The sequence below is a fragment of the Phyllostomus hastatus genome, unplaced genomic scaffold (genome assembly GCF_019186645.2).
Source record: "Phyllostomus hastatus isolate PE091 unplaced genomic scaffold, TTU_PhHast_1.1 phas_contig_495, whole genome shotgun sequence".
NCBI lineage: Eukaryota > Metazoa > Chordata > Mammalia > Chiroptera > Phyllostomidae > Phyllostomus > Phyllostomus hastatus.
Window position 1 is genome coordinate 277,886 of NW_025333895.1, and position 14,308 is coordinate 292,193.

Sequence of the window (14,308 nt, forward strand, 5' to 3'; positions counted from 1 at the left end):
TGGTGGTTACCAGAAGTGAAGGGTAGGGGAGGTAGGCAAAATGCATGAAGGGAATCCCAAAGTACAAACTTCCAGTTATAAAATAAATAAGTCATGGGATATAACGTACAGCATGGTGACTAGAGTTAATAATACTACATTGCAATATGGGAAAGTTGCTAATAGAGTAGACTTTAAAAGTCTTCATCACAGCAAAACCCTGTAACCATGTGCACTAGTATATGGATGTTAACTAGACTTACCATGGTGATCATTTCACAATGTGTACAAACACTGACTCATTATATTGTACACCTGAAACTAATATAATCTTATATGTCAATTATGCTTCAATAAAAATGGTAATAATCCTTTTTGTTCTTTTGGCAACAGATGGACAGTATCAACTGGACTAGTGTATCCCATTTTGTTCTCTTGGGCATTTCTACCCACCCAGAAGAACAGATCCCACTCTTCCTTCTTTTTCTACTCATGTACACAATCAACATTTCTGGCAACTTAGCCATCATCACACTGATCACCTCTACTCCATGCCTCCACACACCCATGTACATCTTCCTCAGTAACTTGGCTTTGGCAGACATCTTGCTTTACCTCTACCACGGTCCCCAAGATGCTGCAGAACATCTTCTCTCCTACAAAGACCATTTCCTACACTGGCTGCTTAGCCCAGACTTATTTTTTCATATGCTTTGCAGCCATGGAAAACTTCCTCCTGGCTATGATGGCCTATGACAGATACGCAGCCATCTGCCACCCTTTCCGCTACCCTACGATTCTGACCAAAATGCTGTGTTTGCAGATGGTGGCTCTGTGCCACATCCTCTCCCATCTTCATGCCCTGCTGCACACCCTTCTCATGGGCCGACTGATCTTCTGTGCAGATAACAGGATCCCTCACTTCTTCTGTGACCTCTACCCTCTGATGAAGTTATCCTGCACCAGCACTCACCTCAACACCCTGATGATTCACACAGAAGGTGTTATTGTCATCAGTGGGGCTCTGGCCTTCATCATTGCCTCCTATGCCTGCATCATCTCAGTGGTCCTCCGGAGCCCCTCAGCCAAGGGCAAGGGGAGGGCCTTTTCTACCTGTGGCTCCCACCTCATTGTGGTGGCTCTCTTCTATGGCACCCTCACATGTGTCTACTTCCAGCCTCTTTCCAGCTATTCAGTGGCCAAGGGTCGAATCCTGACAGTCATGCACACAGTGGTGACCCCCATGTTGAACCCCTTCATTTACAGCCTGAGAAATGGGGATGTCAAAGGAGCCTTCAGGAAATGGAGGAGCAGAATATGGATTTCTTTCTTCAGATAAAACTCCAAAACAGAGTTCCAAGTTTTATCTGTGATTCTGGGGAAACAGTTTTGTCCCTCGCATATGTTTACCTTAAAACTTCCCAGAAATATCTAAATTAAGTACATATCACAGATTTTTCTCATTGGATATTGTCCTGAGATATCCCTTCAATGCAAAGCACATGAAACTATGTATTTAATATAAAACATTAGCATGGCTTTGGTTATAACAGGTTGTTTTCTGGATCTGCCATTAAACACCAGGGCTCTAACTCTCAGAGTCAGTCAGATGCAGGGAACAAAAACCAGTTCTCATTGATTCATGAAGGAAATGTTTATTGAAAGTATATATGGATTTTCCAAGAGGACTAAGCAACTAAGCTCAATAAAATGGGAAAGAACCACAGTCAAAATCATATCCCAGAATTGGTCTGATGAGTTCACTGCTATAGTCACCAAACTTTGTTCACTGCCACTTGTATCCTCACCAACAAGAGTTATCAGCAATAGTCACTGGGTATAGCCCCTGGAGGCCTGAACCAGAAGTGACTACCTCTAGAAAAAGCTGCCCAGTTCTTATTCTTTGCACCACCACACCTAGATTCAAAATAAGGTGGCATATGTGACTGGCCAAGTTGTGGTCCCTTGCTCATGCTCTAGTTAATAGGGAAACTGGGAGAAGAATATAGCTGCTTTTACCTTCTACAAGATAGAGGGAGGTTCTGTCTTCCACCATAAATGAAATGAGGAACTATTACAACATGGGGAAAGGGACATAATGACAAATATCCAATGAATAAGGTCAGGAGTTACAGATGTTGCACAGTTAAGCTCTGCCAGCCAGCGTTTTCTTAAATTCACTAGCAGTACCATTCCAGAATAACTTATACTCCTTTGTCTCAGCACACTCCTGATCTTTTCTATAGTCGACAGTACGGAACTTGTCTGTTTTACTGGGTGTTTGTCTGCAGGCCGATTGATGCTGCTACACATGCGGAAAAGGTCCAAGAGCCATGATGTTTATTAACATGTCAATTCTTCAGTTTTATGGTGTAAGATCAAAAGAAAAAGGTGAGAGGGGCCTCCTAGGACATGGGGCAGAAGGTGGTTGATTTTAGTCCATTTGTCTGGATAAAGTTTCTATTTTAAGATATAAGTGATTATGGCACTGAGTTGAAAAGGAGCTAAAATTGTGGTAATTTTAATTACCTAATAAAGTAAAGTTTCTTGTAACCTCTACAGGGTTTGGCAAAAGTAGATTTACTGTTTTGAGTATGTGAAAACACAGTTTATTATTGTATTACTATTTATTAGTTATTTTATTATTTTCCATATGAACTGTAAACCTACTTTTGACCATATTTATACATAAAATTAAATATTGTTCAGCCTTAAAAAATAATATCCTGCCATTTGTGACAACATGAGTGAACCTGAGGGATGTTATGCTAAGTGATATAAGCCAGACACAGGAAAAAAACAAAACTGCATGACATCTCTTACATGTGAAATCTTAAAAAGATATATAGATGCCAAGAGCAGAACAAAAGTTATCGGTGGCAGGAAGCTGTGGGAAATGGGTAGATGTCGGTCAAAGGATACAAAATTACAGTTACACAGGATCAATAAGTCTAGCAATATAACGTGACTAGTGATGACTACTGTTAATAACACTGTACTGAATACTGGAAATTTGCTAAGAGATTAGTTTCCAGGTGCTCTACCACACACCAAAAATTGGTAACTATGATAGGAGATAATATGTTCATTATCTGACTATAGTAGTCATTTCACTATGTATGTGTATATCAAATCATGAAAAAAATAAAATAAAGAAAATAAAGAAACTTTCTGGTGTTTCTCCCTCGCTCCTTGATGAGTTCAGCATCTGAATCTCTGAATACTCTTCACCACTATTTAATTATCAATTTTGGAAACACTAATATCCATATAAATGGTTTCTCTAACAGCTTGGATTCTCAGTTCCTGACCTGTTTAGCTTCAACAATCTTTTACTTTCCCATCTTAGCCACCCACTCATATGGTCCTATCTTAGACTCTGCCTTTACAAATGATTGCACCACTGGTGAAATCTCAACTTTAAACTTTTCACTTCCTATCAGCTTCTAATTCTTTCACCACTGAGATCTATTATCCCTTGAAATAATTTTTCATTATCCGTCACCTAATTTATGTCCTTCCTTCCCCCTTTTACAAGAATACACGTTATGGTCCAGGACTATAAACCTCCTTTTTTGTAACACGCCCTTACTTCTTTCATTCCCTTTTGCCCTACCTGGCAAAATCCTAGCACAAGGATTGTGCAAGGCAAAGCCAACCTTTTGTTTATTCACGAGTGTACTTGGTTACCTGAAAACTGTTGGAGAATATCACCCAACCAGACTGCCATGACTAGTATTATACTTGCAAATGAAAAACCTAAATGGTCACTCAATTTTGGCAGAGTTGAAGCTTACCATAACATTTCCTAGTACTCCACTTTCTCAGACTCACATATTTCACATCACTTCTTTCTACAATTCTCTAAAACAATCCTACTCCCCATCACTGTCACCTGAAGTCTCTTCAAGAATATGCCATCTTCCTGCCGTCAAATTCACCCGCCCACCTGCATCCGCTGACTTCCTTTTTGTTACACAGAAAGAGGAGGTTCATTTCTTAGATAAAAACATCCCCTGAACAGATATGCATCCCATTTCAAGGACTTTATTCTTGCAATTAATTACCTTCTCTCTTGAATCCTGAATGTTTCACTATATACTGAATTATTTCTATCAGCAAAGGATGCTTAATGTCACAAGTCTTTACAAAAATTAGAAGAAATTCTCTCTTGACTCATGTCCTCCTCAAGTTACACAACACTTGTCTTTTTTTAAAAAATCATACTTGATAAATGTCTATTATCACAGCCTCTGCTTACCCTCTAGCAATTTTATCATAAAATGACAATTGTAATTTTTCCCCTAACACTTCACTCAACTGTCCTTACCAAAGTTTCTAATACTCTATATCTTGTCAAACCTAATAATCAATTATCTGTTCTCATTAATGACTTCTCAATTGCATTTGAGAAAGTGACCACTCCCATATTCCAAAAACACTTTTTCCTAGGATTCACATGTACCAAACTTACCTTCCTTCTTCCAGCTAATAGCCACTTCTCAGTTTCCTCTGCTATTTCCTCTCCCAGATCTCTAAATGCTGGAGTGAGCAACCATCTCAGGCTCTCTTCGTAGTTCTCTCACTATGTGGTATTACCTAGCCCCATGGCTTCAGATATCATCTACATTTTGTTGTGACATTTCTACCTCAGGACAAGGCCTTGAGCCTCAAGAATAATGTATTTACTGTCTGTGAAAGATCTCCACTGTAAATGAGTGGATCAAAAAGCTGTGGTACATTTACACAATGGAATACTATGCAGCAGAAAGGAGCAGGAGCTCCCACCCTTCTAGAACAGCATGGATGGAACTAGAGAGCATTATGCTAAGTGAAGTAAACCAGGTGGTGAAAGACAAATACCATATGATCTCACCTATAAGTGGAACCTAATCAACCAAACAAACAAACAAGCAAAATATAACCACGGACCTTAAAATTAAGAACAAACTAACAGTGACTATAGGGGAAGGAGGAGGGACATAACCAGGTAGGGGGGAGGGAGGGAACAGGTCATGAAGGAACACGTATAAGGACCAATGGACAAAGCCAAAGGGGGTAAGGATAAAGGGTGGGGGTGGATATGCCAGGGGAAAGTGGTGGCAGGAAAAAGGAGACAACTGTATTCAAACAACAATAAAAAATAAAAGAAAATAAAAAGAAATATCTCCACTTGGACAGATATCAAAAAATTAACATGGCCAAAACGTTATTGATTTTGTCCCCCCACTATATCTATGTGCCTTCTACTTCCACAGAACTTTCCACATATAAATAATTATTCCATTCATTTTCATGATCCATCCTTAATTCTTCCTTTTCACTTACATATTGCATCTAGTCTCTCTATGGGTCTAAACAGCTCTGCTTACTATATACATCCTGAATCTGACCGCCTCCTCCTGGCGTTAGAGCCACTGTGAAGACTCCTCCACTCTCTGTTATCAGTGAACTACACTGCCCTTTATGAAAACACATAAAGCTCAGATGGAATAACTCAGTCATTATAAGTGTTGAACTGCTCACTGTTAGTCAGTTAAGAATAATGAGAAACTATAAACTTACTACAATTCCAAGAAATTGGTTTACTGAAAAATCACTCTTCTGTACAATGTTATTATAACTCATTTTGACTTCTCTCTGGAAGACAGGACATGCCACACCATTACTAAAATGATCAAAGTATCAGATCTGAAACATGAGAGGTGCAAGTTGGATTATTTAAAAGTATCTTTTCATTTCCAAAGTGATGAGATTCTAGGTCAGTAAACGGGGCCAAGAACTATTTATTAAAAAAACTCACTTCTTCCCAAATCCAGACAAGACAGAGCCAATGAGAAAGATTATTCCACCAGAATGTGAGCCGTACCAGTTATTAGGAGTGCAGCTCATGTACTTGAGGCATTTTCAAATTAGATCTTAACTTCTGGGGCTCAGGAGATGTGCTGCCACCCCTGGTTGGCCTGGGAACCAGGCTGGAAGTTTACTGAGACGCAGAGCTTCCTGGACAGCCTTCGCAGAGCTCCTTTAACCTCCTGGTTCCTCAGGCTGTAAATCAGTGGGTTTACCATAGGGGTAACTACCGTGTAAAAGATGGCGACCTGGCGATCCTGGTCCAAGTCATAGCTGGAGGAGGGCCGGAGGTACATGCGGATCACAGAGCCGTACAGGAGCAGCACAACCAGGATGTGGGAGCTACAGGTGGACAGAGCTTTGCGCAAGGCAGCAACTGAGTGCATACGGGCTATAGCAACACCAATGCGGGCATAGGAACCCAAAATGAAGAAGAAGGGGCTGACCACCACAGCTACCCCCTCTGTGAATATTAGCATTTCATTGATCACTGGTCGGGTGCAGGAGAGCTTCAGCAGTGGTGTGATGTCACAGAAGAAGTGGGTGACCTTGTTGCCACAGAAGGTTAACTGGGTGACCAATACACTGTAAAGGAGGCTATTGAGGCTGACAACTACCCATGAGGTCAAGGTTATGCGTAGACAGAAGCGGTTGCTGATGATGGCAGAGTATCTTAAGGGGTCACAGATGGCAACATAGCGGTCATAGGCCATGGCAGCCAACAAGTGGCCTTCCATGCTGCCCACAGCCATGAAAAAGAACAGCTGGAGCATGCAGTGGTTAAAGGAGATGGTTTTATTCACAGACAGTGTGTGGACCAGCATCTGGGGAACAGTGATGGTTGTGAGAAATATGTCAATAAAGGAGAGCTGGCTGAGCAGGAAATACATGGGAGTCTGAAGCTTGGGGTCTGAGAGGGCAACAATTACTAACAGGGCATTGCCCAAAACTGCCACCAGGTACATGACAAGGACAATCCCAAAAATAACTGGCTGCACCTCTGGCCAGCTGGACAGTCCCAGTAAGACAAAGTCAGTTACTTCTGTCCTGTTTCTAGTGGCCATGAGACACAATCCACATACCTGCAAAAATCAAATGTTAAAATCAAACGTGAAATTTACTCTGGGATAACTCTCAGGAAACATCTTTTCATGCATGGATGTCACTAGTTTCAGAGGAATTTTTCCCCTTTAATTTATTACCCTTGCCATTATCTTTTTACCCATCCACTTGCTCACCCACCCACTCCTTAGTTTATTCCATGTTCATTTATTGATCACTAGGAATCTTTCAATTTGATAGATACTAAGGACAGCAGGGTAAATCATACGTGGTCCCTGCTTTTATGAAATTTACTGTAAAAGAATAAAGGCATCGCTTTACACAAAATTTCCTTGGTACTTGATATGGGCTGAAGAGCATACTAAATATCACACATTTTTGATCCTCACAACAATCCCATGTAGTAGAAATTAAGTATTTTCAGTTCCATATTACAGAAGAGGAAACTAAAGCACAGAGACTCCTCTATTGAAGGTCTTATAGGATCTGAGCAACAAAACCTGGACTTAACCCTGTATAATTCTGTTGGACTTAAGCATCACCACACTTGGTTGGTTGTCACAACTGTAGAGAAGGAAGGGAAAGAGGTCAAAGCTCCAGCCGGATGTCTGAGTCTCTACACCTTTGATGGGCACACTGGAGTGAAGAGCTAGTCCTAACTTTGTATGTCCAGAAGCTACTGCTCTTTTGGTAGGGGTGTTCTTACTCCATTAAGTCAACTGATCTTACCTGGGTTTGGAGTGATTTAATATAATCGCTGATTTTATTAGTGATTAATTTTTAATAAATAACAAAATCTTACAGTAGCTAGAATTTTCATGTCTCTTCGCTCAAATTTTCCCTTTAGGTAGATCTACGTGGTATACCAAAGAAGTAACTTTTTGAGGCTGCTATATGAATAAGGAAATTTCAATGAAATACTGTATTTCTTTATGAATGTGAAAAAATAATTTTAAAATAATAGAGTATAAGAGAAGATACAATAAAAAGCAGAGGTCTCTTACTCTAAGGTTGCCCACCTTCAGGTTTATTTAGTCTTAACTCTTCTGGTGGCACATATCTTTTTTTATTAAGGATTTTATTCATTTATTTTTAGAGAGAGGGGAAGGAAGGGAGTCAGAGAGGGAGAGAAACATCGTTGTGCAAGACAAACATCAATCAGTTGCCTCTCCAGCACCCCTTACTGGGAACCTGGCCTACAACCCAGGCATGTGCCCTGACTGGGAATCGAACCAGAGGCCTTTCAGTCTGTAGACTGGTGCTCAATCCACTGAGCCACACCAGCCAGAGTTGGTGGCTCATATCTTTATACCTGTAAATAATATACTATTTGCTTATACATCTATATAAAAATTTTGTCAGTTTAAGATATTTTTCAGCTCTCTAGTATGAAAGGTAAAATTTTATCTTGTTTACATTATCCCCATTTTTTCTCATTTCCACATTTTTTTATTGTTTTAGTTCTCTAGTTTTTTGCTTTTAATTTTTTATTTACTAATTTCAGAGAGACAGAGGAAGGGGGAGGGAGTGAGGGAGGGAGAGATTTGTTGGTCCACTTATTTAGGTATTCAATGGTTGATCCTCATATGTGATCTGACTAGGGATCAACAACACTAACCAACTTAGCTACCTGGTCAGGGCTGCTTTTCAGCTTTTAAATAGTATACTTAAATCCGTATTTCTTATTCCATCAACTTCAGACTACCTCTACATCCTCCCAGACTTTGGAAAGCTATACCTTGATTTGTTTATTGTGAAGATTGAAAAATTATAAATTATGAGCTGTAACTATAGGGAACTCTTTCAGGTAAAAGCTAAGAATCCATAGACAACATTTATATTACCATAACTATGTAAATATTTTTCACTGCCGGGCCAAGTGATGTGCCATGGTGATGTGCATTTATTCTTTGATGAGTCCAGTGTTTCACCCACCTAAAGGAGAGCATCCCTAACACTGAGATAAAGAATAAAAACTATTTTAAGGACATCGCTTTTGGTGCTTTCTTACTCTAAAGATCACACATAAAGCAGGAGCTTAGAAGATAAAACTTACCTTTGGTCTTTATTTCTTCCTGTATCCTTTTCTGTATCGGTGGACATAGCTCAGACTACATGCTCTATTCCTATTTCTGATCCTATTACTCATTCAAGGCAGTGCCACATAGACATCTATACTGAGGTAAAGATGAAGGTGAAAGAGAAGAAGAGATGAGGAGAAAGGGAGATGGAATAAGTCCCTTCATGGGGAGAGAGAGGAAGTGGTCTCCGAGGGGGAAAAAGTAGCAAAGAGTGCAGGTTTATCCATTATGAGGATAAGAATGTAATAACATAGAGTCTATTTTCTTCCAAGTACAGCAAAATGTTACTTTTTTAACTAATTATATACAATAAGAGTAATAAGCAGTGGCAGTGTTCTTATTGGCTGACTTCATCAAGACTCACCTCTTGATCTTTCCTACTTTCCAATGTCTCAACAGTACTCCCATCAGAGCCGAGCTCTGTGGATCCTGCTCAGACAGCTTTGAGGGGTGAAGGATGCTGATGCCAGAGAAGAGGAATAATCTGGTAGCAGAGATATGAAGAGACACACATACAGATTTGAACACCTTAAAAGAGTAACCTAAACCGAAATCTGGGAAACAAAAACAAAAGGAAGAATCCCTGGAGTGAGACCAAAAAGCGTCTCAGGTTTCCCAGTCTCATCTGAAGGGACATCTAGAGAGTTCTGGAGAAGGGAGGGAGATAGTGTCAAGCCCTACTCCTGCTTCTTCTTGTCCTTTTTTGATGAAAGCACAAAGGGACAAATGAGTCTTCACTGTTTTATCAGTAACTAAATCTTAGGAATATGCACTATTGAGTGTCTTCTTGATCTAAATTCTATTTCTAGTCTGTACCCACTGTTGATGAATCACAAATATTGGATCTGAGATATACAAATCACAATTTCTTTTTCTCTGTCTCAAGCATATATCTTCCAAATTCTCACAAAATAGGTTAGATCCTCTGTCCCACATTTCTTGTACCTGGAAACTAAAATGTCTCTACACGCCCTCCCTGATTGCATGACTATATTCTCCAGCTAAACCTTCATATTTTCACTGAAAAACCTATCTTTTCCATGTTATTTCTGAAAATTTCTCCATCCTACTATTTCCCTCTGACTGTAATATTTGTACCTCATTCTCTTCACTGGTCTTCTTGGTACAAATATCACACTATTTTCTACAAAAGGATTATAATGCCTTGTTTTCTATGCCTTTTCTATTTACTATTAGAGCAGAGTGTAATCTTATTCTCACACTTTTCTCTGCATCTAACATCATGCACTCAAGTTAGAAAGTCTGGTTAGAGCTCTTAGCTACATTCACACAAAATTAGGGATTCTTTTGTGTAATTTTCCACAAAAGCTTTCTCTAGGGCAGCTCAACCCAATGAAGCAGCCTCGCTTACATGTATGCACTCTGACACTCTACCAACTCCAGAAGCCTCCAATAATCAGATGAAATATTGATTAGAATGGGCTGGGTCCTTCTACCATTGTTTATAAACTGGGACTGTAGCTTGGGAGTCTGTTCCTTCACCTTCTTTACACCAACATCTCACTGAGGCAAAACCCATAAAGCTTCTGAAAACAATTATGTCTGTAGGGAAGGTCTACCCTTTGGGGATCACCACAGTCTTGCACGATGTCAACAGCTGGGCAAGAAGAAACCCCAAGGGGAAACTGATTCTCATTTCACCATCTCAAGAAACCATCTTTTCCAACCTATCCTTTCTGTAATTATTGAGTGTTTGCTCTCAATACAAATATCTTAACTCAGCACCTTTAGTTGCAAGGCGTGAGGCTTTATGAGGCAGCAGTAGGACAACTCTGACCACTGTCATGTTTCCAACCTGCTCTCCAATGACACCCTCATTTCCTGCCCTCATCCAACTGTATCCTTTTGCTGTATTTCTTCTAGCCATTTTGCTGACCTGTTTTAGAACTATCATCCTCAGAATACTTGATTTAGACAAGCCTTTGACTATAAAAGGAACAGCATGAGATGGAGCACCATATCAAAAAGTCTGAGACTATATGCAAACTGGAGAGATTCTTGGTCACATTTTAATATGCAGTAATAATGACATATGGCTTATTGATATGGATTATACATATGGAAATGGTCACAAATTGAATACATACCAGTATTGTCCACCACTGACCTGCACAGAAGAAACTCAGTCACATGCTAGAAAACCAAATATTATTGGTAAATATGATCAAATTCAGAGGAAACAGAAAGAGATTATAATGAATCAAAATGTAATTAATTTCCTCAAAAATGTACACATTTAGTTTTGTTTTGAAGCATCTCCTTATTTGACTTTACAACAGCCCTACTTACTTTGGGGAAGTGACTCCTTTTCCTAATGGATGCAGGTTGATGGTACTGTCCAATGCCTTCCCACCCCAGAATTTGAGGGAGGAGATATGGGGACTGAAAATGGTTGGCTGTGAGTCATCTCTACCAGGCTTACTCTAAACAGACAGTCCTGGATTTTAGGCTGTTTTTTCCTCACTCCACCTGACTCCTTACTCCTGCTTATAATGTACACCTCTGCTTTAGTCATTGTGCTAATAAATAAATCTAGACATTGAATAGCAAGAGCTGCTAATGTCAATATGAAAACAACATAATAAAGTGACGTCTCCACCACATCACTTGGAAGAACACACCACCACCTAGGAAGCAGTCTCCCCTTTCCAAAAGTCAAGCAGGAATCAGATCAAACTTCTATATTCAACTTTAAGCTTATGGAAAAAACAGAATACAGAGGAACATGTAGTGACACAATATAGTGATAAAATTAGACAAATCCAGACTGTAGGGAATTCTACAAGAAAACTACACAATGTCTTTCACAAATAAACTGTTAGAGCTAATAAATGAATAGAGCTAATAAACTTTAGCAAAGTTTAGAATACCAGGTCAACGAGAAAAATCAGTGTGTGTGTGTGCATGTGTGTATGCAATGAATAATATGTAAGGGCATTAAGGAAATAATTTCATTTACAATAGCATCAAAAAGAATAAAATATTGTGGAATAAATTTAACTAAAGAGGTGAAAGACTTATATACTGAAAAACTGCCAAACAGGGCAAATTAAACAAATTAAAGAATGCCTAGATAAATGGAAATATAGCTCAAGTAATGGACTGAAAGACTTAATATTGTTAAAATGGCAAGTGCCCATAAACTGATCTACAGATTCAATGCAATCTCTGTCAAAATCCCAATGGACTACTTTTATAGAAATGGGAAAGGAAATCCTAATATTCATATGGAACTGCAAGGAACCATGAGTATCCAAAACAATCTTGGGGGAAAATATTAGAGGATTCATGCCTCCCTATCATTCTGGCAATTTGTTTTTTAATTAAAATTTTAACCCATTTACTTTTAATATAATTGCTGCTAAAAAAGAACTTACTTCTGCCACATTGATACTTGTCTTCTATATGTCTTCCATCTTTTTTGTTCTTAAATTCTCCCATTACTTCCTTCTTTTATGTTTAGTTGATTTTTTTCTAATGTACTACTTTGATTCCTTCTCATTTCTTTATCCATATATATGGAAATTGTAAAATGTACTATTTTTTTATTAAATTTTGGGGGCTGATACTGGTTAATAAAATTATGTCATTTTCAAGTGTACAATTCTATAATACATCTTTTGTATGTTGTATCCCAACTGTAACCTTCCATCATCATATACTTGGCCCCCTTTGCCCTTTATTACCTCCCCACCCCTCTTCTTTCTGGTAATCACCATACTGTTGTTTGTGTCTATGAATTTGTTTGTTTATTTACTTTGTTCATTTCTTGTTTTCAGTTTAATGTCCCACATGAGTTAAATCATATGGTTCTAAACTTTTCTATCTAATATTACTTAGTGTGATATTCTCCAGATCCAACCATATTGTTGAAAATAGCACTATTTCATCTTTTCTTATGTCTCAGCAGTATTCTGCTGTATATGTGAACCATATCTTTTTATTCAATCCTGCACTTGGTTGTTTGCATGTCTTGGCCACTGTGAATAACACTGCAATGAACACAGGGGTGCATATATCTTTGTGAACAAATATTTTCAAATGTTTCAAGTAGATATCCAGAGGAGTACATATGGTAACTATTCTTAATTTCTGGAGACTTCCGTACTGTTTTCCACAGTGACTGTGCCGGTTTACATTCCAAGCAGCAGTGAATGAGAGTTCCTTCTTCTCCACAACCTCCCCAACACTTGTTATTACTTGTATTGTTGATAACAGCCATTCTAACAGGATTGAGGTGGTATCTCATTGCAGTTTTGAACTGCATTTCCAAATACTTAGTGAAGTTGAGCATACGATACATTATTTTAATGTATTATTGAGAAAAACTGCTGCCAATTATTTCAGACATGCCATAAATTTAAATTCATCCCATATAAGAGATATTGAAATGTGGGAAAATATGAGTCTCAGACATCAGCTATCAATAAAATATGACAGCTGGATCATAGAAAATATAGAATACAGTTTCTGGAATCAACCCTGTATTTGAATTAGTACTCCAAAGAAAAGTAGTCCTTACGCTTAAAGTATATGCTTTCAAGTTTAATCTGGCAAAGAAAAAAGTAAGGCAAAATGTTGCTTCCATTAGTCATCTGAAAGCTGTTGCTTAACATAAAATTTTAAGTTGGTCAGAGCAAAACAGAGAGGGCTTTTAGTGTAGTGGTTCACCTACATGGTTTGGCTTCAAACAACTTTTGGTTCAAGTTACGTTTAATAGTTACCTGGTTTTTCTAAGTCACTATAAAAATGAAGATAATAAGTACATGTTATGAGGTTGTGTGGTTGCATGCAAAAAGCTTGTAATTCACTGAAAACATAAATGCTAGTTGTCTTCCTCTAAGTGAAAAATTATGTGACAATGAATGTGATTTGTGTTTAATGATAATTCATTAAACACACACTAAGAGAGCAGAGAAGACAATCCACTAGGTCATCAGAGAATGCTTTTTGTAAGAGGTTGCATTTGAGCCTCAGCACCCAAGTAAAGGGAAAGATGAGGTGAGTGAATTGTAAGATGTGAACAGAAATCAGTAAGTGAAAGGAAGTGGGCAATATGTATTTGGCAGGGTGTGCTTGGGACCTTGATGTGTGCTTTCATGAATCCTGTGTGCTTTCATGAATTAAGAAGAGTAAGAGATTGGAAGGTAGTGTCTTCTCTAGCTGTAATTCAAAGCAATGGGGATTGGCTAACAAGGGAAGGGTAGCCTGAGGTTGGGTTCAAAGGTTATAACAGTCCTTTTTTTTTTTTAGAGGATAGAGTCATAAAGCCACAGCTACTAAACTAGCAGATATTTCTAAACTGGGGAGAG

The 14,308-nt window shown here is 38.7% G+C and overlaps 2 protein-coding genes across 2 annotated transcripts; one reads left to right on the forward strand and one right to left on the reverse strand.

The window, feature by feature from the left end:
- Positions 1 to 372: 372 nt before the first annotated feature.
- LOC123823295 (olfactory receptor 1Q1-like) lies at positions 373 to 1,318 on the forward strand. The gene is given in 2 exon segments (XM_045845872.1): positions 373 to 585; positions 587 to 1,318. Coding segments are annotated over 2 exon segments (945 nt in total).
- Positions 1,319 to 5,387: 4,069 nt separating this feature from the next.
- LOC123823305 (olfactory receptor 1361-like) lies at positions 5,388 to 6,896 on the reverse strand. The gene is made up of 2 exons (XM_045845895.1): positions 5,973 to 6,896; positions 5,388 to 5,405 (listed from the first exon to the last, which is right to left on the reverse strand). Exons 1-2 carry the CDS (start codon positions 6,894 to 6,896, stop codon positions 5,388 to 5,390), a joined length of 942 nt encoding a protein of 313 aa, XP_045701851.1.
- Positions 6,897 to 14,308: the final 7,412 nt, after the last annotated feature.

What these genes read in the sequence shown, in the direction of transcription:
- LOC123823305 (XM_045845895.1), bottom strand. Translation starts at nt 6,896, where the DNA reads ATGGCCACTAGAAACAGGACAGAAGTAACTGACTTTGTCTTACTGGGA.